The sequence below is a fragment of the Accipiter gentilis genome, chromosome 26 (genome assembly GCF_929443795.1).
Source record: "Accipiter gentilis chromosome 26, bAccGen1.1, whole genome shotgun sequence".
Lineage (NCBI taxonomy): Eukaryota > Metazoa > Chordata > Aves > Accipitriformes > Accipitridae > Astur > Astur gentilis.
The window spans coordinates 565,427-589,100 of record NC_064905.1 but is presented as its reverse complement, the minus strand read 5'-3'; the positions used below and the strand labels follow the sequence as shown (position 1 = coordinate 589,100).

Sequence of the window (23,674 nt, the reverse complement as noted above, 5' to 3'; positions counted from 1 at the left end):
ATCCTTGGAGCTGTGAAGGGAAACTGCTCCAACAACTTGCCCCACCTGCTGGTGCAGAGACACAGCTGGCGATGACAGCCAAGGACCTGCCCAGGCCAGCAGGACATTTTCCATAACCATTAGCAACCAGAGCAGTTGGGATCAGCACCAACTTTGTCCATCAACCTTGGCCTCCTGTCCAGGCAAGTCAAGAGGAACAGACGATGTCTGTGAGACCCTAGAGATTCCCAGCATGGTGGACTGCAGCCTCTTCATCTTGCATGCTGCCTCAACACATTCAGCCAGCACTGAGGAGCCAGCTGGCCAGCCAGGAGAGATGATGCTGCACAACAAAGCCTTAGGACAACAGACTCTGAGCTACTGATGGTGGACACTGGTACCCAAAGCAATTATACCATAGTCTAACAACTGGAAGCAAGCTGTAACTGGGAGAAATCTTGTGTGAGATCTGCAAACAGATCTCACACAGAGAGATTTGGGGAGTTGTCCTTGTTGCTAAACCAAAATAGTGCAGAACTGAGAGCTGGACACCCTCAAGCTGGGGGGTGGATTTCAAGCACACAGAAAAGATACTAAATAAATGCTGGGACATTTTCACTCATCTCCTGGTGGGATGAGCTTTGCTCATTCGTATTCTCAGTCACTATAGAACTTCTCCAAGGAAACCAAGATTTGCGTGCAGTCCCACAACTCTGGGAACTAGGGCTTTAAGAGAAACCCTTGTGAGCAGCCCCATCACCATAGGTGCCTGCTCAGGTGGCGAGCCTCTCTATGCAGCCCAGTGCACCTGACCCAGGCCAGGCCAGCCACACTTACTGTGATTTCCTCCACCATCACAAATCCCTTCTAATTCCCTCTAAACCGTTCCTTGTCTCCATCAAAGCACAGCGCCCTCCCTGCTTTACCCAGCGGGGATTAGCACAGCCCCATGGAGTGGGGATCGCAGGCAGAGTGAAAGCAGAGCAGCACTGGCCCTGCCTGTGGACAGGCCTATCCCTGCATCCCTGCATCCCTGCCCTGATTTCATGGCTAATCCAAACCCATCACAAGCTGGGAGTGGAGCCACCACAGAAGCTGCCATGGCATCAGCCTCTTCTGCTCTCTCTCAACCATATCAGCCCTTTTCCTGTCCCTTTGCTCATCTCCCACCCCATCCCAGCCACTATGATCCCCTGCTTTGGCAGCCAAAATTACTTCTCTTGACTTCTTCCAGACCCACACGCCAGCACCCACCTGCTCCCAGTGCCCTGCCGTGTCTCACCCAGTAGGCTGAAAGCAACCCAACAGTCTTGGGGCTTTCATGTGCTGGCTGCAGCCTGCAATGCAGTATCTGCATACAGATCTGGGGGCTCATGCCTTCTGCTGGGGGAAAGGAGCAAGCAGCGGGAGAGACTGCTCCACCAAGGAGACCTGATATTGTTTATATGGAGGTGATGAGAGATAGCTCCAGCCCCCTATGCTCTAACCATTCAGAAGTAACCATTTCCTTACACAATAAACCCCAAACCCTTTGTCCATCTCCAAATTGCTCCCTCCTCCAGACTGCTGCTGTAGCCTCCTCCCTCACTATCTCTGGCAGCACCATGGGAGCACAACTTCTCCACTGGCAGAGGAACAGCACCAAAGAACAGCCTTAAATGTATAGTGGTACTTACAGTCATCCCTTGCAGTCTCTTGACTCTGGGACACAGCCCGAGTTTTAGTGGTAGCACAATCAATTTGATGAGAACAGATAAGATGCCAGACTAGCTCCCTTTCTCACCCACTAGTGCAGGAAGGTTTGGGACCTCAGGGGCTATGCAGGGAGTAGAGTACATGCTGAGGCTGGGGCTGAGGCCAGGATGAGCCCGAGTTATGTGGGGAGACTCAGGTTTGGTGATGGGCAAGCACAGCATCACACTGGGCTGAAGCCTGGAGCACTGTCCTGGTTTCAGCTGGGATAGAGCTAACTGTCTTCCTAGTAGCTGGTACAGTGCTATGTTTTGAGTTCAGCATGCAAAGAATGTTGATAACACTGATGTTTTCAGTTGTTGCTCAGTATTGTTTAGACTATAGTCAAGGATTTTTCAGCTTCTCATGGCCAGCCAGGGCACAAGAAGTTGGCACAGGACACAACCAAGGCACCTGACCCAAACTGGCCAACGGTGTATTCCATACCATGTGACGTCCCATCTAGTTTAGGAACTGGGAAGTGGGGGGGGGGGGGGGGGGGCAGGGAATCGCTGCTCGGGGACTGGCAGGGTGTCGGTCGGCAGGTGGTGAGCTATTGCCCTGTGCATCATTTGTACATTCCAATCCTTTTATTACTACTGTTGTCATTTTATTAGTGTTATCATTATCATTATAGTTTCTTCTTTTCTGCTCTATTAAACTGTTCTTATCTCAACCCAGAAGTTTTACCTTTTTTCCCGATTTCCTCCCCCATCCCACTGGATGGGGGGAGTGAGTGAGCGGCTGCGTGGTACTTAGTTGCTGGCTGGAGTTAAACCACAACAAGCACCCAGCTGCACGAACAGGGTGACCAGGGATATTTGGAGGAAGGCGCCCCACATTGCAGGAGGGCTTCAGCAGCAGGAGTGTATTGATCCTGACCAGGAGACCACTGTACATCGAGGAGTTAGCGATGCATCTATAACCCGAGTACACCCATGCCTGTGACATGCTGGGCTGTGCTGGACACACAGAGTGCTCTTCAGGCTGGGCTGTGCCGCACAAATCCCTGGGCCACAGGACAGACTCAGCCAGCTCATGGCAACGGAGGAGCCCACGGGCAGCTCCCACTCGGTACCGGCCATTATCCCCCCTGCGTGGCCTTGCCTTTACCTATCTGTGCAGCAAGGAGTTCTTGTGAGAACATCCTTTAGGAATAGAGTTGTTTTCTTGTAAGAAAATTATGTAATGGCTCGAATGACAAAAAGGGAGAGCTTCTCTCCGTCGGTGGGATCTGCTTTGAGCCGTGGGAGAAATCTCTCCAGGGTCTGCCTGACACTGCACAAACGCAGGGTGCCCAGCATCTAAAAGGACATAAGATTTACTCACTACATATAGCCCTTATTCTACCTTATTAAAACTATTTTATTGAGACAGTTGTCACTGGGCTTTTCCTGTTGAGAACCAACTCGCTCTCACCTCACCCCCGCTTGTGGGGGTGAGGTGAGAACAGAGGCAGAGGACACACATCTTCCCTGGGGAGCACAGGCAGCGTGCAGAGCAAGGGCTCGAGGTGCAGGGGGCTAGTGGGCAGGGACACCTGAAGTACCAAGGGGCCAGAAAGGCAGCAGGGAACTGAGTGGTTGGGGGAGCAAGAAGCTGAGGGACGCAGCCCCTGGTCTGGCTGAGCCAAATCTGTGCAGCTCTGCCTCAGGCAGCCGGGACTCACCACTGCACGCAAAACACTCGCTCCTGTGTATCGCTGTCCCTTGCCGTGGCGTGTCCACGCCGGACACAGGCACAAACCCAACCGCAAGTCCCAGCCAGGATGTCCCAGCCCATGCCTGGACCACTCTTCGCTCATTGGCCAGCCCTGTGCTTAGCAACGACCAATCCCAAGAGGTTATTTGCTGGCTACGGGGTAGGAAGATGCTGGGATTTCTCCCCCCCCTCCCCCCCCAAGTCTCCTGCACTGATCATTTTTGTCTCCAGAGGAAGCCTCTGGCACAAACACACGGGCATACACACACTTACTTCCCCAAGGCCCCTGCTCCAAGAGAGGAGCATCCCAGGGCTGCCCCCGCATCATCTTATGCTGCAGCTTCCACTGCAGCGTGATGCATCCCCAAGGCAGGTCCCAATGGGAACACAGATGTGGGGGATCACAAAGGAAAGGAATAGCTGCATCTACCTGCAGCTCCCCCACAAAGCCTCAAGGTTGTTAGATCTTGCCCATGGGACTTTACCACCTTGTGTTGTGAATCAGGGATACCCATTGGTAACACTAGCCAGGGCTTTCCCTACTGCAGCAAATACAGCCCCAATGGGCTCCAGAATAAGCCCCCCCCTCCCCTGCACCAAGAACATGGGAAAACAGTGTGATTGCAAACCCTTGCCCACAAAAACAAAACAATTGAGCCTTTCCTTGTCACTCTTTTGGATGGAAACTGCAGAGGAAAGAAGCAGGGTCCAGTGGAAATCCAGAGCAAGGAACTTGAGGAAAGAACTTACCTCAGACTCTCCCCACTTCATGAGGCCAGTGGTGTATCATTGGTCCTGATTGAGACTGAGAGACCTGAACCTCCCCAGAAAGATCGATCTGAGGCCTAAATTACTTTAGAGTTCTGCCTGCTGCCTGACAAGGGGTTAACACGTTGAGTGCACAGGGACTGACCTTGTGCACAAGGTGAGGCAGGCCAGCAGGAGAGATGGGGGGTGAATTGGCATTCTTCTAAACCCTGGTTAACCTCCAATCCCTTTTCAACTCTGGAAAGAGTTGAAATTCATGAAATTCAGGACCCTGTCAGGAGGTAGCAAGAAGGGTACAAGCAATTCCTTAGCCACAGGGTTTGTAGCCCAGTCACCAGGACACCTTCCCTTTTCAGTGGCATGCACCCTGCACCCGCAGCTCTGAGGGAAGGGACGGGGCAGGGAAGGGCAAGAGTGGGACATGCTGGCAGACTACCAGTGGCTTTCATTCTCAGTGCAGCCCCCCCCCCGGAAAGGTCGCTAGGAAGCTGCTTCTTCACAAGTACAGACTGTTTCTCAAAAAAGCATCCAATGTATTTTGCATTTCACCTCACAGCAGCTGGATAAAAGTGAGGAGGAAATCAGAAAGCAGTTGGACACAGGAATGAGTACATCCCTCTTGGCCTGTCAGTCTGGCACATAGGCACAAAATGGCTCCAGCATGGTCATGCAAAGGACATGCACTGGGGTTTGTCCCACTGTTGGGCTCCAGAGTCAGAGCCATAGGCAGACCCCTGTGTATGTGTGGTGGGCATCACTGCAAAGCAGTAGGGTGAGCAAGCCACAAGGTAATGGTGCTGCTGCTGAGCAGCCTGCCTGCTGGGGCATGGAAATGAGTCAGCTCCAGCCTTGACCCTCAAAGCCACTGTATGCATGGTGAATTCAGGCTTGGGAACCTTCCATCCTGCTGCACTCACAGAGCCCCATGGCGCAGCGCTGGGGAGCATGCTGCCACAAAACCCTCTGACAGGCTGCTGGGATCTGCTCTCTCAGCCAGACCCTCCTTCAGGTGACGGCACCAACCCATGGAGCAAAGCCTAAGGTGAAAGCTCCGAGGTCTCACACTCTCCATGGCTTGACCACCATGGATGCGTTTCCCCAGCCAGGCTCTCACAGGCACATACACTGCTGGAAGGACATAGCAATTTGGATGCAGTCCTCAACACACACAAATGTGGGGTGAAGGTTCCCTGGGATGAACCAGGATGTGGGGAAGCATCCTGGGGTGACTGGCAGTGGGTTAGCAAGAAAGAAGCAGGACAGAGGACCTCGGACCAGTCTTGCCTTTTGTCAGACTGTCAGAGAGGAGGGTGTTTTGCAGTCAGATGTAAACTGATGCTTTGACTCCCTTTTCTCACCATGCCAGCATGAGACTGGGGATCTCACTGGGGCATTTGCTGTAATGACTTCAGCTCCAGCAGTTAAAGTTAGAGCTCACCTCAGCCATCTGTCTAATGCTTCTGTAATTTAGTCAGACAACTCAGGGTAACTTTTAAGGACATTGTGCCAGCGCATGTTGCTGCTCTCAGATCTCAGCAGCCACGACCGCTCCGCTGACAGGCGTCCCAGGCTCCCCGAAGCGTCTGTCGTCTTATTAGCAGAGCCTCCACTTGGGATTTATTTTCCATCCAGAATTTAAGCTGAATTTATGTATTAACTAAAGACTATTAGTGCCAAAAATAAGTGGAATGCCACTTGCTCAGCAACACAGGCCTTACGAGAGACCACGTGGCACAGCCAACCCACCCAATCGCAGCCCCAGAGAGGCTTTTTATAGACACCCACGTCTGATGGAGTGCAAATGATGCTTGGCTTTCTGCAAGCTTTGCTCTGCAAGGATCTGATTGCAGGGGGAGGGGAGGGAAATATCCCCGCATCCACAGGCAGGAAGCATGGTTGCCTCCTCGCTGCTGACTGCGTAAGCAGCCAGGTGGAACTAGAAATGGTTTAGGAACAGGTATTGGCAAAGCTGCCTCATTTGCCTGCCATAAACACCTGCGCATGCAGCATGAAGCTTCTGACACACAGCACACATGCTGCTGAGTATCTCAGTGCAGTATCTCAACATCAAGGGTCCTCCACTTCCCTCTGAGCAAGACTGCTCGAGGGAGAAAAAAGGTCACGCAACATTGTACAGTTCTAGCTGATGGTGGCTTCTCTGTTTCCTAGGTTGTCCCCAGGGTATTTTTCCCTTTGAGTACACCCCCCCTGCCCCAGCACCAAGCTGGCTCAGCTACCAGGAGAGTGATGCTGATGTGACTCTGAAGGCTCCTCCAAGGACTCTGACCGATCTCCACTGCAAGGGATGCAAAGCCACAGCAGCAGCCACAGTGCTACTGCTGCCAGCAGCCCCAGAAAGCCCATACTGCACAAGCTGAGGCACAGAAGGGGCAGGGGCAGGTGGAGGGCAGCCCTCACATACCAAGACAACCATAGCCGCCCTCTTGGCATGGCCTCTTCTCTTCCACTGCTCCCTGTCCTACTCCCCTCCAAACCAGCAATCTTGCAACCTTTTCCAAGCCAGACAAAGGTGCAGAGTGTGGGACAGGCAGAAGCCAGCGTGGGTTTGCTGGTCTGGTAGCCTCTGCAGCACACCCAGTCTCCTGGGCTGAAGAGGGGCAGCTTTGGCTATGATGCGGCATGGGGTAGCACACAGACAACCCTTGGCCCATGGCTTGGGCCAAAGAAGCATCTGGGAAAACAGGTCACAGGGTCACAGCAGAGGTCAGCAGGGCTGGGGCAGGCACAGCTTGTCTGCTCAAACCTTTTTGATCCAGCAGCTGCTTGCAGAGGTCTGAACAGCAGCTTCAGGCCATCAGCTGGACCAGAAGCCCCAGGCAGGCTGCTGGACTCCACTCTCCTCCTTGCCCCAGGACATGGTGTGCTGGCAGAAGCAATCACTGTGCTCACAGTCCCACCACAAGTAGGATGCTTGCTCCCCAAGCTGCAAGGCAGAAAGGCAAAAAGTCCACCCAACAGCCTTCCTGACAGCCATTCTCTGCTGCCTAGGTCCTGTCATTTCTGCGTCACTGATCTGTGTGGGAAGACAGAGGAGGGAGAGCAGGCAATGGCATCTGAGAAGCAGAGAACGGGCAGGTCTGCAAACAACAACAAGATCAGCACCGGGTCTCACTTTGCAGAGAGTTTGTGAGATAGAATCCAGTCTGGCAAAGATGGCAAAGAGCTGCTCTTCATGCTATCCTGGCTCCCGCTTTGCCCAAGAGACAGCTTTGGCAGAGCTCAGCCTACTGTAGCTGCAGCCCCAACTTCTCCAGGTACAGCACCCAGTCATGCTGCTCCCAGTGGCTCCCAACCTCCAGCCCTGCTCTCTGCAGCCTGGCCCCTCCCTGCACGTTCACTTGAGAAAGACTTAAAACCAAAGCATCTTCAGGTATTTATATACATTGATAAGGCCCCCCGCTGAGCCTTCTCTTCTCCAGGCTGAACAGTCCCAGCTCTCTCAGCCTTTCCTCATGAGAGATAGTCCAGTCCCTTCACCATCTCTGTGGCTCTCACTGGACTCTCTCCAGTATGTCCAGGTCTCTCTTGTACTGGGAAACCCAGCACTGGACATAGTCCTGCAGATGTGGCCTCACCAGTGCTGAGCAGAGAGGAAGGATCACATCCCTTGACCTGTTGGCAATACTTTGCCTAATGCAGACTAGGATACCACTGGCCTTCGCTGCCTCAGGGGCACACTGCTGGCTCATGGTGAACTTGGTGTCCACAAGGGCCCCCAGGGCCTTTTCTGCCAAGCTGCTTTCCAGCTGGTTAGTCCCAGCCTGCAGTTGTTCCTCCCCAAGTGCAGGACTTTGCACTTCTCCTTGTTGAACTTCAGGAGGTTCCTGTTAGCTCATTTCTCCAGCCTTACAAGGTCTCTCTGGATGGCAGCATGACCCTCTGGCATATCCGCCACTAATCCCAGTTTGGTGTCAGCTGCAAACTTGCTGAGGGTATGCTCTGCCCCATCATCCAGATCATTAATGAAGTTGTTAAACAGGACTGGCCCCAGTATTGACCCCTGGGGAACACCGCTAGGTACTGCCCTCCAACTAGACTGTGTGCCACTGATCTCCCATTCAGCCAGTTTTCAATCCACCACACTGACTGCTCACCCAGCCTATACATCAACAGCTTGTCTATGAGTATCTTATGGGAGACAGTGCCAAAGGCCTTCCTGAAGTCCAGGTAGACAATGTCCACTGCTCTCCCCTCATCTCCCAGGCCAGTCATTGCATCATAGAAGGTGATCAGGTTGGACACAGTGGTCTTCCTCTAGGCAGTCTAAGACTTTTGTAACTTTTCACCTCAAAAATCACACAACTTCCTACAAAAATGCCTGCGTCTCACCAGCAAACTCCTGCAAGAGGGAGACCTAGAAGGGGTGCTAAGAGTCTTTCCCAGCAGGCAGGTCCAACCTGCATGTCCTGCATATTTAGTGACACCAGACAACTTCATATTCCCACTTCTCATCCAAATACTGAATTTCCAGGAAATTTCCTCAAAAAATAAGTCTAAATGGAAAAAAAAGGTCATTGAAACACCTTCCAGTTTTCAAACAGGGTGCAGCCTCAGAGAACACTGCAGAAAAAGGAACCAAAGCCATCATTAAAAATGTGTTAGGGTTTTCTTAGCTCAACTGCAATTATTGCTCTGAAAGCTGAGGATGTACGATAGAGAAGAGTATGTGTGGGAGGGAGGAGCAGAGAAGGGGGAAAAGAGAAAGACAACAGCAGCATGGAAGGAAATTCAACAGTGCCAAGTGAAAGCCCCTGTGACAAGCAGAATTTATTTCCTTGCAGAAGGGTTTCCCATGTCACCCGTTACACAGAGAAGGAGAAAAAACCATTATTTTGAAGAACATCGGCCATGAAAGTAAGACTTCAAAGAGGGGGGGGGCTCCCTCAGATGCTGCAGCCAGGAGCTTACCCCCATATATGCCATTCCCCCACCCTCCAAGAAAAGATTAGTTTAGCCCAGCATAGAAGTGCTCCACATAAAATTCTATCAGCCTCACTTGCTGGGAGGGGTGTGTGTCTGTTACAGCAAAGATCTCCAAACCTCCAAGCCCCACTGCTGGGCATGTTTCTGCCCCAGGGACATGGATGTGTTTTCCACAGGCTCCATGCTCACCCCCTTCCCACCAATCTGATAACTCTCCTGGGAATTTCATTTGCGTGGCAGGTTGCTGATCTTCGTTTTTAATAAGAGGAGCCCAGCACATGGTCTCCCACACAGGCACTGCCCATCACCATGACCACTCTTCCCTCCTCAAACCTGGCTGCCGGTGTGCAGCATCTGAGAACCTGTGCCACGGCACAAGGTTTCGCCTCTGGCAACAGCAGGCAGCAGAGCTGGCAGGAGCCACAGCCTGATGGGGCATCGCTGACCCCCTTCCTCACACCCCCAGCCCAAAGGAGACAGAGACAGCAGGTCTGCTACCAGCTTTGCACTGCTGGGATCTCTGGAAAGGCCCCTAGACCAGCTTGTTTAAGAAACACTCAGGTGAGACAACTTGGACTCTGCAGCCTCTTTGGGCCAGAATCAGAGGCTTGGCAGAGCTCGTCTGTGCTGTGCTTCAGGTCAGATTTAACCTGGCACCCCACGGGCCCAGGAGGTGGAAAGCCAAGGACTTTATTGCCTACCCAGAGGAGGAAAGGGCTAGTGCTGTTCTCCTGGCTCTGGGACACAGCCTGACCACCAGGCAAGTGCAAGGGGTGGGAAATTCCCTGAAGGCAGAGTGATGGGAAAGGGCACTGAATTACAAAAGAGATGATGGGAAAGGAAACTCTGCGACTCGTCCCCTCTCAGCAGGTTCACACAATGCTTTCAGTAAATCTTGTGCAACATAAGGAAACATCCCAGATGAAGATCAGCCCTATCCACAAAGCCTCAGTATCCCTCATCCCAGACATGAGCCCTGCAGGGATCCGTGCAGGGGCAGGGACTAAGTGACATCTCTCAGAGCCTGACCTACACCAGAGCACACACAGCCACACATCTCCCAGTGCGTCAAGGGCAAAGGACAGAACAAGACCCCTGTCTCTAGCTGCAGAGTTGCCCAGCACTGTGACCCAAGGAGCCACCTCCAGCCCCAGGAGCTCTCGCTGGCAATGGTGGTCCAGAGCTCAGCACCAGCATGCTCGCAGCCTGTGCAGCCGGGCAATACCCAACACGGGCAACAGGCAGCTGCGGTCCTGCAGCTGCCCAGGGCTGCCTTGGCACCAGCCGCTGCAGGAAAACCATAGCCACTCTCCCGGCAGGAAGGTTTCAAAAGGTCACAGTTTCCTAATGGCACCTTCCAGTGTGCCCATCTGCTCTTCTGAAGCCAGAACTCTCTCCGTGTACTTATGATTTGGGAGTTACCAGCTCCTCTCCTGGATGTTTTAACATCTAAATATGAGGTTTGGTGGTCTCATCAGCCAGTTTCAGAGTTCACCACTGAAAGGTATTTTCTATACTTGCTCAAAGAACCATCCGGAGCCTCCTTCCTGCAATGGCCATAGTTTTATTCACAGTTACCAGTCTGATTACAGAAAGGCATGCACTTTCTTGGCAAATTCAGCTGTTTTTTTCTACAGGTGTATTAACACTGTGGGCAGGATTTCCTCCACTTCCTTGCACCTGCGCTGTCCTGGTGTGACAGCTCTGGTCTCTGTGCTACTGCTCTGATGACATGCAGCAGAAGGCGATTCAGCCTGAAGTGCTTGGGAAGGAAGGAGAGGCCTGAAACTGTCTGCAACCTGAGGCAGGAGGACTCCCAGATTAGCTGTCTCAGCACAGGCAGAGAGTGCAGTTGTCTTTCCTCTCACCAGGAAGAGTCTGCAGAAGTAAACAAGCACACAAACCCCTGCCTGTCTGGGTTTGGATCACCTCCAAGTAACATTTACTGACACATAGCATCCCAGAGGGCTGGGGAATAGGCCTGATGGCAACCATCAGGGTCATTTCAAGCCACAAAAGACAACCCTAATCTCTCAGCTCCATGCAGCAGCTACAGATTTGCAGAAGTTTGCAAGCATCAGCACACCAGCCACTCAGCCTGCCTCACCCGAGCATCCTTCTATCACAGCATGTACCACAAAGCTGCTCAGCCTTCTAACAGCTTGGGAAATCCTCTCTCCACACCATCATGCGCCCTCAGGGATCCATGCTCACCGCCAGCACTCCCAGCTAGTTCTGAGCACCAGAAAAACAGCCTGAATGCCAGAAGCCTGCATGTCACCACGCAATGGACTGACAGAAATTGTCTCTTCACACGTCACAGCTCCCCCACACAGACAGAGCATGCCGCTGCAGATCAGAGGCAGGTTTGGGGACCTCAAGTTTATGTCTTTGTGGATCCAACACCTTTGCTGTGAGCTGAGCTTGGCTGGGAAATGTTCGGAGCTAGATGGCCACCCAAGGAGAGTCAACACGCTGCTGGCTGGTAACAGGCAGGTCCCTTGCAGACCCATTCCACGAACAAGACAGGGGTCCTCCACCCCCAAACACCCACTCAGATCCTCCCAGCTGCACAGAGTACCACTGCAGGCTCTGCCTCATCTCTGGCAGGGTCTGCCACCTCCAGGAAGGACCAGTTGGCAGCAGACACAGCCCTGCACCCCGGGGGATGGACTGCTCTGAGGTCCATCAGTGAAAGGCACTGCAGGGGGGACAGGATTTCATCACCATTTCTGCTGATTACCAGCACTGATACTGGCTGATATGAGCCCAGCACACTACCAGGTTTTGCCTGCTCCCTAGCAGAGCGTGCAAAGCAGCATCATTCCTGCTTGCCAGGCAGGGAATAATGGTGTGGGGATGCTAAGCAGCTTTCCTATGATCAGTGGCACAGATGGGAACTGAACCAAATCTCTAAGCACAGCCCCCTTGCCTGCATCAGTTCCCTCCAGAGTGTGAAGCCACACAAACACACCTCTCTGCAGTGCGTGCACCCAGCACAACTGCACAGACACAGAGCTGAGACAAACTCATACAGCTGGCTTTCTGTGCTACACCCCCCACACAGAATGTCCTTACACTAGAAATGGGCTCAATACTCCACAAAGCTCCTCCTCTGGAGCATGGTCCAGGCGATGGAGATCAGGCTCCATGGAGGAATTACTGATCAATAAATGGAGAAACATGACACTGCCTCCCTGCAGAGCACACCAAAACCACAAGACTGCTTCAGCCCTGTACTGTGCCTTTCCCCACTGTAGCCCACCCCTTCTGGCAGCGAGGCATTTGGGAAAAATGCAGAATCAGCAGCTGTACCCCAACCATGCTGTAGACACAGGCATGGCCTCTGGAAGCCTGTGTGATTCTTCTTCCCTGTGGCCCCAGCAGCAACCTGCAGCGAGGCACTGTGTGAAAAAGGACCTTCTTTGGGTGACCCCATGCCTGCTGCTTCCCATCACCCTCATGCTTGCAGGTATAGAAGAATTTCTAATTTCCATCCACACCATCCTACATCTACCACTATGTCCTCCCCAGTGGCCAAAAACCTCAGCCTTTCCCAGCATCTCACCTGCATCTGACCCTCCCAAACCCACCAGAACACCTTGCACCCTCTAGGTTTTCTCGTCCTTGCCTGTAATCTAGGGCACCATCAGGTCTGGGACTCCTACAGCATTTGCCATGGCCTGCAGTTGTTGTTGTGCCTTAACATCCAAGAAACAACGACAGTCATCCTACAGTCCCAGCCTCTTGTGTCCCCCATGCCAGTAAAACCAGCTAAAATCACCAACCTAGGAAGAAAGCATGCCAGAGAAGGGTGATCTCTCTGTACCACAGACCTCCACCACAGCTGCATCCCCATTTGCTGACATTAAGGCATCTTTCTGTGAGTGTTCAAGATCAGGGCAGCATTGGGGTGGTGGGACACTCATTTGATGTCTGTCCCATCTGCTTGGGGCCCAGCAGCACTGCCAGAGGCTGGACAAGCAGGGCTGGGTGTGTGGATGCTGGAATGGGCACTGCCTCCTCCTGCCATGTATATGGACCGTGCCGAGCCAAGCCAGGAGCCGCACGAAGGACCTGGCAGGGAAACTCCTCCAGCTCCTTCTTGCTGCCTCAGCTCTGCGGATCTGGGGACGTGTCTGTGGGAGTCAGGCTCTCCAGCACTATAAGAAAGGGTCTCCAGGTCACCTCAAAGCCAGCAGGTAGCACCACCCTGCGAAGCCAGGTGCCCCCAGGATAGGAATCTCCACTTCGTTCCAGCACAGGACATAAATGTGCAGCTGCCCGAGCAGGCAGCATGTGTCCCATGGCCCCATGAGAAGTGGCCCTGATGTTCCCTAGGTTACACCAGCTTCACCAGGCAGCTCCCCACAGAGCTTGGGGCCAGGAGCACAAGAGACAACCTGGCAGCCAGGATGGGAAGACAGCTCCTTCTCCCAGCAGGGATATAGGGAGAAGGCAGCTGCGACCCTGCATGGCAGGGGATTGTCCTAGGGATGCTGGTGACTTCAGCTGGACCCCCAGTAGCAAATGCCAGCCTGGCTCGAGGCTGAAAGCAGCCTAGGGGAGACTCACCCACTCAGGTCCCCACTCCTCCCCTCCTCTGCACCAAGCCACATGGAAGGGCAGCTGAGGAAGACCAGAGGGGTGGAGGTGGGAAGGAGGGAACACCCAGAGCAGTGGGTCCAGACAAGAGCCAGAGGCACCTGTTCCCATCATTGCTGTTACTACCATCCTGTGGACCCACGAGGAAGATCCAACCACCAAGCGAGGCATCCTTACAGCCCACTTGTACTCCTTGTCATACTCGCAGGGCTAATGAATGTATTTGCTAATTGTCCTACACACCCACACACACCCCTGCAAGCTGGGAAAGGTCACATTACATTGGTAGAGGCTGACAGTTAGAGGCCATGCCTGATCCTGACCTCACCTTGGCTTGACCCAAGTGCAGCCCACCTTGAAGAGCTAAAGCTGACAGTGCATGAGCAGGGAGCCAGGGTCCGATGGGGACAGGCTCCAGTGAGTGCAGCAACCAGGGCTGGTGCATTGCTGCCAACTTTGAGACAGCCCAGAAAGCAGAGCTAATTCCAGTCCCCACCCTCCTGCCAAGCCATCTGCCTGCCCCAAGACCACCAAAAGGATCCTGAATAGCATTTCATTACTGAGCCATTACGAAAACTGGATGAGCAGTGATTGATTATAATGAATGCAAATACCTGCCTTCCGACCCCAAATTGGCACGACCTGACTAGCTCTCCCACTAAGTAGTACAGCATGTCCTTCCACAGGCTCTGCAAAGCCCTCCCATCCTCCTCAGCATTTCCACAAGCCATCAGGCACAAGACAGCCCATCCAGAACTGCCCTAGAAAACCATCAGGTCCAAGATCTGCTCTGCATCAGCCCTGGGGCCCTGCTCCCATCCGCAGATGCTGCAGGCTCATTTCCAGCACCCAAACCCATTGGGAAGGCTTTCCCAGAATCCTCACCTTCATCAAGAGGGCAAAGGACAGTCCCCTCACACCATGACAGGCTGAGAGTGGGGGTCAGCAGGGTGGGAGCTGGGTGCTCTGTCACAAGTATGACACGTCCCCACTCATCAAGTACGTGTGTCCCATCCCAGAGAGATGCTGTGCCCAGAGACGACAGCAGCCAGCTCTCCTCCAGGAGGCCATCAACTATGAGGCATTCCTGCAAACTCAGGACATGCACTCCACCCTGGAAGGATGAACTCAGTTGCCCTCCATAGGCCAGCAAACAGTAAGTGACAGGAATACAGGAAAGGATGGCACTATCCTGCTGCAGACAATGGGGCATGAGGCAGGTGGGGCAACCAGTGAGAACCACTGCAGCCACAAACCCTAGCCAAGAGACCTTAAAGGACTGCCCTGGCCAGAGAGAGATGCTGTGAGAAGCAGCACCTTGTCCCTGGATACATCATCAGACAACAGAGTGGGAACAGACCCAAGCACCTATCTGGTCCCTTGCCTGACTGCAAGGAGGTCAGCCATACCAGGGTCATTCCTGACGGGTGTCTGCCCAACCTACTGTCAAAATGCTCTGCTGATAGCTCTCACCCAGCTCCAGATCAGGCTACCAGGGACAAGGGGATAACTCCTTGCAGAGGGGCAGATACCTGTGGTTTGCTGTTCCCACAGCCTTATCAGGACTGTTGCCATCTTCTGGCCTCTTTTCTGCACACGACTTCTTCCCATCAGCCCACCCAGCTCTATCCTCAAGGTGCCACATCAGCTGGGGCCATGCTCAGCCCATGCTACCACCATGAGGCCCAGCCCAGTTCCAACCCTTGATTCATACTGAGGAGCTCTTCTAGGAGGTCACCCTGGTCATAGTTTGGACTGCAGAGATACCTTAAAAGAGCAATTGCTTGGGGTAAGACCCCGAGACAGGAAAGACAAGAAGACCAGAGAGGATTCCCTGACACAGGTAATCAGCCAGCAATGCCAAGACATGACTACAAGCTCAGCAAGAGTTGGCTGACCCTAACATGCAGAGGCAAGAAATCCCCACTCAGCTGAACACCAGTGCCCTGGGTCCCCAAGGCAGCATCTCCTGTCCCTCTCCAACCCACTGAATCTCTTATTTTCTCATTCCCTTTTTCTTCCCTAACATGAGCTCTCCCCCTTCCCTGAACAGCTTCAGTGCTGTCTGCTGCGACTTCCATACAAAACTTCTCACCAAATCCTCCGAGCACAGAGGTGATCCTCCCGCACCCAACCACATCCTAGGTTTCCCTGCCTGGAGTTATACAAATTGTTTTCATTCAAGCTGCAAATCACCTGCTCCCCTCTAGTACCCCATGTTCTGGGGAACCTCATGTTTTCCTCCTCCAGACCAGTCACCCTCTTATCCATCACAGAGCTGGACCATGGGAATTAAATGAAAGCAGTTTTCATTGACCCTTCTGGCCAAGCTTTGCAGTACACAGCCCAGCACCAAGCTGCAGCAGGCAAGCTACTGGGAGCATGGTCATTCAGCAGAGAAAGAGCAGCACAGTGATTCATCTTCCTTTTGATCTTTACCCTACCTTTGCAGGCTCAATACTCTGTCCCCAAAATTTCTGGCAGTTAGCAGACCTCTCCACCTCCCCCCAGACCTGAGAAAGCAAGTGCTGAGAGGTGTTGGCACCCCTTAGGGGTCCAACTGCTGCACACCCTATTCAGTAGGCGAGCAGATGCCTGGCTGCCAAAGTTGCCAGGGAGATGAGCTTCCTCCGGAGCCTCCCCTCGCTGCAAACGTCCGCCCGAGCTCCTGCCGAGGACCGGCGTCCTCCACCATCTGCACCGGACAGAGCATCACACAGCGCAGAGAACACCTCACCAAGGAGTGGGGCAGAGCCTTCTCATTCAAACAGCACCATTTGGACACAAAAGAGTGGTCCAGCCCTTCGGGAGGGTGCGTGCTTGCATCCTGGCAGCCTCTTCTGATCAGCAGTAAGAACAGAGAGAGAGGCAGGATTTACTGACATCTTTGCTACACCTAGCCCAGCTCCCTGCCAGCGCGACCAGCACTGACCACGCTGCCGCACCCAGCACCGCGCAGGCACAGGAGGTCCGACAGAAGCTGCCAGACAGCCCCAGCACCTCCCAGCTCAGTGGAAGCACTTTATCGCTTCCCAGCACTTGATCGCTCAGGCTCCTCTGAGAATTTCTGAGACGGCCAGAGTCACCCACAGGCTCTCAGCCTCGCAGACCTGCTGCCCACCATGGATCGATCTCCTGTAGCTCCTCCTGGCCAAGCATGACACTCACTCTGCCCTTCTCGCTGCGTCCGCAACCTTGCCTGCCAAAGGCCAGCACAGCTCGCTGAGGGAAGCCTACGCACTGTTCCAGGGTGGCACAGCTCTCCTCTACGCTCAGTGGTGTCACTTAGCGACTCGGGAAGGGAAACGGAGACAAGGCACACTCCAGCACCATCATCCAGTGCCCTAAACCTGGCAAAGCAGCAGCCACTCCTCGCAGGAGCCATGCCATGCTGCTCACAGGAACTGGGAACCCCTTCTGATCCTGCTGGGAGAGGCACCCTGACCCCAGCAGTACAGTACCAAAACTGATCCCTTGGGGGTCTTTGCAGTAGATTTTGGGGTGTGCCAAACGCTTTAAGGCTCAAGGCCCTGGTGACCATGGCACATTTTGCCTTACGCTGCCCAAATCAAGAGGGGAGCTCAGCTGCAGCAGAACATGGCTCCCTTTTTGCTTGATGATGGAGTTTATTGCTTCTGTGCTCCCAAGCATGCACCAGTTTCTGATCCAGGTCCAAACCCAAGTCAAGGTGTTGCCTGTGATTTAGAAAGGGCGTTATGCTTCAGGGCCCATATCTAAGGGTTATTAGTTAGCAGAGCACAAAGACAGCCACCGAGCAGCAGCTGGTGTCCCAGGGCTGTGTATGGAGAGGCCCTAGATATAGAAACCAGCACTGCTGGGATCACACAGGAGCCTTTTTAGTCTCCTCTTACTCATAGAGATCCTTGGGGAGATGCTTTATTTAGTCAAACATTTCTGAAAGGGACACTGAGAAATTAGCCAGGCTTTGCTCCACACACGGCACGTGCCTGGGAGTGGACAACCTCCGTTGTTTCAGGTACAGCTAAAGTCACTTGGACCTGCAGCACCAGCCGAGAAAAGTTGCAGCTGCCAGTTCCCCGTCACGGCTGGCTCAGCTGGGAGACAAGGAGCTGACCTGGCCATGGGGACCCAGCTACCCCAGCTCTACTCCCAGGTCAAATCCTGCGTGCCAGCTAACCAGGAGCAGAGAACACCCAGAAATGTGCCTCCCTTGCAAGGGGTAAAAGCTTTCTGCAGCAAAGTGACTGTTCCCCATCTGCAGAAACTCAAGGCAAGAAGGAAGCAAGTTTTCACTCTTCTGCGAACCTAAGGAAGTGTGATTTTCTGAAGGTGGTGAGAAATAGTTTCAGACAGCTCTAATTAGCAGGGTGGCACATGAGAAAATCCAGCTTTGCTGCTCCCTGCTCCACAGCTGTCCTGGGATGAAGGGAGAGCACCAGCATTGGTGGCTGGAGCCCACCTGCACCCTCCCCCTGTGCCTGCCTGGCTTGGAGCTAGCCCAACGATTTGCAGGATAACAGAGAGGGCTATTTTTGTATGAGCTGCTGGTCCAAAGTTGCCAGCGCTATTTCAGGCAGCACCACCTACACTGTAATCCAGAGGGCTGTATTTTCCCGCGGGCACTTCAAAATCAGGGCTCCCTCCTCTCCTCACAGGCCAGCTGTAACCAACCTGGCTCCCAGAATCAACAGATAAACAGCTCCCAGCATCGTGTGGCCACCGAGTCCAACGTTCCTGATTCCCATCAAGATCAAGGTGCCTTCTGACTGGAAAAAAAGAAAAACACCTTAACTCACAAGAAGTACCTGCTGCAACAACAGGTCTTCTGCCTGCAAATCCTCCTGGGGATCTGCCATCACCAGATTACTTATTGCCCAGACTAAGCTAGCTAATCCTACAGGCAAGTCGCATACTTCGTCCTGGAACTCTGCAGCATTTTCGGTGGGGTGCTCCAGGAGATGTACAAGCTCTAATTAAAGCTACTTTGCAACTCCCTGCATATGGAGGCAGGAAGACATTTGTTCCTCTGTGAAAGCAGAAATCAGAGCCCAGACAGGTTAAATCCCCACCAGCAAGAGCCTCTCCTGTATGCAAAATACCTGCAAATATATCTTTCTCACAGGAAGCATGGACTCATATAGAGTGGAAAGCAGATGATGACAGGAGTGACCCCTAAAGACCAGGAGGGTCAGGATCACAAGCCCCTTTCTGGACTCAGATCAGGAGTGGTTTCAGCAGGGATACCATGCCACACAGCCACCCCACCAGTGAGAGCCAGCGCCGCATCTTGCACCTACTTCTTCCTCCTTGATCTGTGCATGTAGGCACAAAGGAGGTAAGAGACCACCCAAAATTAAGGAGCTAAAAGATGTAAAGAAAAGAGACAGGAGGACAAGCAATAACAGGAATCATTATATAACAGTATGAAGAAAACAGTAATACTCCTAGTGCAGAAGAGCTTTTAAGATGGGCAAGTGGGTGGTGAGACCTGCAGGATCCTGGGCCCAGGGACCAGCTGCTCCCTGTGTGCCAGGGGATGCAAATCCATGGCTGGGAGGAGATGCAGAGGCTGAAGGAGATGCAGGTACGGAAGTTCCAGCCTCCAGAGCCTGCCCAGCAGTGGGATGACCAAAGTGAGAATCCCTCTCCCTGGACCTCAGCATGGTGGGGGCAGATGTGAAGCAGTCCAGGCAAGACCCTGCACACACCAGCTGCAGAGACTGGTTTTCCTGTTCTGCCTCCCGCACCCCATCTACCCTTCCCTCTCCTCCAGCCTTCCTGGCTCTGCCTGGCAAGGGTCTGGGTCCTGTGCAGAGCCTCACCACCCACTTTCTCCCCTCCTAGTGAGCTCTACAAATAGCAGAGACTGTTCCTTGGAGAGAGACACATGCTCCAACTGCAGGCCTAATCCTGCAACACATCCTGGACCTCAGTGAGCAGCGAGAGCAGAGGACACACAGCACCTTAGCCTGTGAGAAGGGGATGATTCACTAGAAAACAGACCCAGGCATGGAGCCAGAGCACGGAGAAGATGGTCCTGCAAGGCCTCCATCTTTGGGAGGGGGGGGATTGGAGTGATCAGAGCCATGAGATCCCCCTCCACCCACTCCAAAGTGGCCCCACTGCCTGTCCCCCTGGCTCCATAATACCCCTCACAAGGCTGCAGCCCGGCTGCCCCTCAGCGCGCACATTGTGCCTGGACACTTCACCCCCTGCCAACTCTGGCGTCGTCCACAACCCCCGCCTGCAGCAAGAACGGGAAATAGCCCTGCACCCCTCCGGATCTTCCCTCCCAGCAGAAACCAAGGTGCAAGAAGGTAGACCGTGGCCTGGTTTCCCAGGCCACGCACCTTTCCAGCAGCTAGGGTGCTACAAATTGGAAGATGCTGCCAGGAATGTCACCTTCAGAAATAACCTCCTAGCCGAACCGAGAACATGAAGTGCTTGGGGAACCACAAGTTCAGAAGGCTGAGGCTCCTGTTTAATCTTCATCACTGAACCGAACCACAGTTGTGACAGTTCCCAAGCACCAGCTTTTATTTTTCTTTTGCAATCTGCCATAAAGCTCTGCTGAGACAACGTTCTCGACAACCTGCAGAGTCCCTTAGCCAGGGATCCTGTTCAGACCATCAAAAATACAGAAACAAAAGCATCAGCTCCAAGAAGGTGTCACGGGCAGAATGACATCCCTTAACTTATTGTTACATCAGCCTACGCATTAACACTTTGGGCCTGATCCAGGAAGCAATGGAGCAGCCTCCGTTCCTCTTAAAGTCATACCCTGCTGCTCAGAGATGCGCGTTTGGAAGAATCCTTCTTGCTTTAAAAAAAAATAAAAGCCACGTACCTTTTGCTGTGCTTTCACCTGATGATGAGACCACAGTCCCGAGAAATTCCGCCATTTGCCTTCCTTTTAACTCTGCAACAGCTATTTCACTAAAACCTCTATGTCCACGATGGCCCACATACAGATGCACAGGAAATTAGTGTCTCCCAAATTAGTTTTCTCATATGCAGCCCTAGCCCATTTTCCTCAACAACATATTACGATACACAAGGTTCCGCCTTTCTCCCAGAAAACGCAATCTTCTAAATATATCTTTTGGATAACTAAAAAAAGAGACAGGTCTGGTTTTCAAAATCTGGGGTCAGCAATCCCAAATAGCAAAGTGTTTGCCCCAGAAACACCTAGTTAATAACGCAACAACAACAACAACAACAACAAAGCAGCACATGTATGTTCATAGAGCTAAGTTTAAGTTGACATGGCACCTTGCTTTTAATGAGGCAAAAGGCCAATTAACCTGATGAGGAAGCACAGCATGCTGTCATTGAGTGGGGGACTTGGATACCCTGGAGATAGTCCCTGTACATCCTTGGAACCCACCAAACATGAGAGCTTCAAATCCATTCCTGATGGCACGGCGCAGCGCTCAGAGCTCTCCACATTAACACCGGCCTTCTCCAGATTTTGTGACACAGTATCTGAACATTCGAGCTGGATGAAGGGCTAGCCTCGCATTTTTGTAAGCTCAGATCCTAACCCGGGGAAAATGCAGTCATTGTCTTTGCCCCGTCTCCCACTGCCCAGCCCACCGCAGGCATTCGCCCTGCCGGAGGACGGCAAGGAAAATCCGGGCACAAAAGGAGTAACGCTCCGGCAGGCGCTTCCCCATTGAAGTCATTTCATAACCGCGTTTACAAAGGTGGTGGAGGATCAGCACACAGCACGCACGGAGAACAGCGCGAGTGCGTTGACGGGAGACATCTAAATGCGCTGAACGAACAAAAGAACGCCAACTTCACAACGTGAGGCCGGTATTTTGAGGGAGGCGAAACTTCCCGGCACTTAGGGCACACCTGGAGAGCCAGCATCTGCCCCAGCCCCCGCACTCCCCCGGGAAGGAGCCCCTCTCCCCATCGGTAAACACGCCCGGGGAGAGGAACGCATCGGGCAGCGCCAGCGCGCACAGAGTTAACGGAGCCGCCGCCGCATGCCGGTAGCGGCTCTCCCAGCCAGGGGCTGCCTGCCACCACCGAGGCGAACCGAGGGAAACGGTACCCGAGGCGGAGGGGTGGGGGGGGGCTCTGGAAAAGCGCCGAGACCGAGGGGTCCAGCGCGCTGCCGCCGGAAAGCCGGCGGCCCCGGGCGCAGCGGCAGCCGGGCTGCGGGCCCTTCCCCGCCCGCCCCGCACCGGGGCTCTGGGCTGCGCCGCCGGCACGGCGCCCGGGGGGGGGCCGGGACCTTGAGCCGGGCCGGCGGGGCCGGCGGGGCCGGGGCGGTGGCGGGGGGGCGGGCAGCGCTGCTGCGGCGGCCGGGCCCGGCGGAGCGCATCGCCCCCGGTGCAGGCGCGGCTGCCGGTGCCGGCCGGGGCTGAGGCGGGGGGGGGGGGGGCATCGCCAGGCGCTTCCCCCCCCCCCCCGCCCCGGGGGTACGGACCTGTCGCCCCGCGGCCGCCCGGGCCGCCGGCCGGCGCTCCTCGCCGCCGCTCCATCACCGCCCCCCGCCGCTGGTCCCGGCGCCCCCCCCCCCCCGCCCGGCCGCCGCCCCCCGCCTCCGCGGCGCGGCCCGTACCGCAGTCGGCGCAGAGGATCCGCGCCACGTCCCGCTTGAGGTTCTTGCCGCTGGTATCGAGCGGGGCGAAGGCGGTGCGGAAGACGAGCGGCTCCTCGGTGGGCTCCAGGAAGAAGATGTAGCGGTGGTTGCGCTTCACTTTAAAGCAGGGCGCCTTGGAGCCCACGCTGATGAGCTGCTCCCGCTGCAGCCCGCCGCTGTTGAGGGGCCACAGGTCGAGCACCTTGACCAAGACCCCCCCGGCGGGACCGGCGGCTCCTCGGCTGTCATTGCCGCCGCCGGCGGGGGTGCCCACGGACTGCACCTTCCCCTCCAGCACCACCGCCGCCGTGTACGCCTGGTCCTGCACCGACTTAAGGCTGGGCGAGTAGCAGGCGAGGGAAACGCCGAAGAGCAGCATGGAGAAGCCGGGCGCCGGGTCGCGCCTCATGCCGCCGGCTACCGCTCGCTCCCCGCCGGCCCTGCGGCGGCCGGGCTGCGGGGCTGCGGCGCGGCGGGCGCGGCGGGGCGGAGCGGAGCGGCGCGGCGCGGCGCGACGCGGAGCGGCGCGGATCCTCCTCCGAGCGAGGGAGGTGGGATGCTCGCACAGCCGCCCCTTCCCCCGGGATGCTGACACCCACCCCCCCCCCGGAAAAAAAAAAAAAAAAAAAAGGTGATTCCCTGCCCGGGGGCTCCCCCCCCCCCCCCCCCCTCCACGGGGGATGCCCGTTGCAGCAGAGGGGATCCCTGCATCCCTGTCTCCCGCTCCTGCAGGGCCTGGGGGTCCCCGGAGATGGGAGACAGATGGTGTTGCCTCCAGCTCAGCCATGGAGATCTCAGCCCCCTCACCAAGCCCCCAAGCGTTCACAGACCCACTCCCCCGACCCCAAGATGCCACCAAAGATGCATTCATTTGGGGGTGGCTGCAGGTGGCACAGGGCCTCCATGAGGTGCAGGGCCCAATGTTAGGAGCTCTTTGCCCAATGTTTTCATGGAGCTGGGAGATTTGTGCCCGAGATTCCCTGCACACCTGAAGAAAAGGCATTAAGATAGAGACAAATGGAGTAAGGTAATAGCCGAGGAGACAAAGCCTCCTTTCATGCCCTGATCCCTGCTGTCTCTTTTTAATAAACAACTGCTCTTCCCCTGCAGTGGTTTCCAGGAGGAGTCAGTTTAATCTCCAAAAAGTGGCTTATTTGGGTTTATTTTCAAAGCTGAGCCTGAAGCATCTGTACTCACAAAGCCTCGCTGCCCAGCTGCTACAGTGTGGCAGGGATCTGAGATGCTAAATTAGCAGCAGAGGATTTCATATTTGTTGTTGCTCTAGATTCTGCGTTGAAGGAGAGTGGCCATAGTCCCATCGCGATGGAGGTGACCCAGAGGCAGGAAGGCTGGGCTCAGCCTTCTCTG

At 54.5% G+C, this 23,674-nt stretch overlaps 1 protein-coding gene across 2 annotated transcripts in view; it reads right to left on the bottom strand.

Annotated features, from left to right (window-relative positions):
* NRG2 (neuregulin 2) overlaps positions 1–22,895 on the bottom strand; it is a 173,378-nt gene extending 150,483 nt beyond the window's left edge. The window contains exon 1 of one of the 2 annotated variants that reach the window (XM_049829681.1): positions 22,286–22,895. In XM_049829681.1, the coding sequence (XP_049685638.1) occupies positions 22,286–22,715 (430 nt within the window). In that variant the 5' untranslated portion in view covers positions 22,716–22,895. The remainder of the gene's footprint in view (positions 1–22,285) is intronic. The other variant, XM_049829680.1, reaches the window with a different exon arrangement.
* Positions 22,896–23,674: the final 779 nt, after the last annotated feature.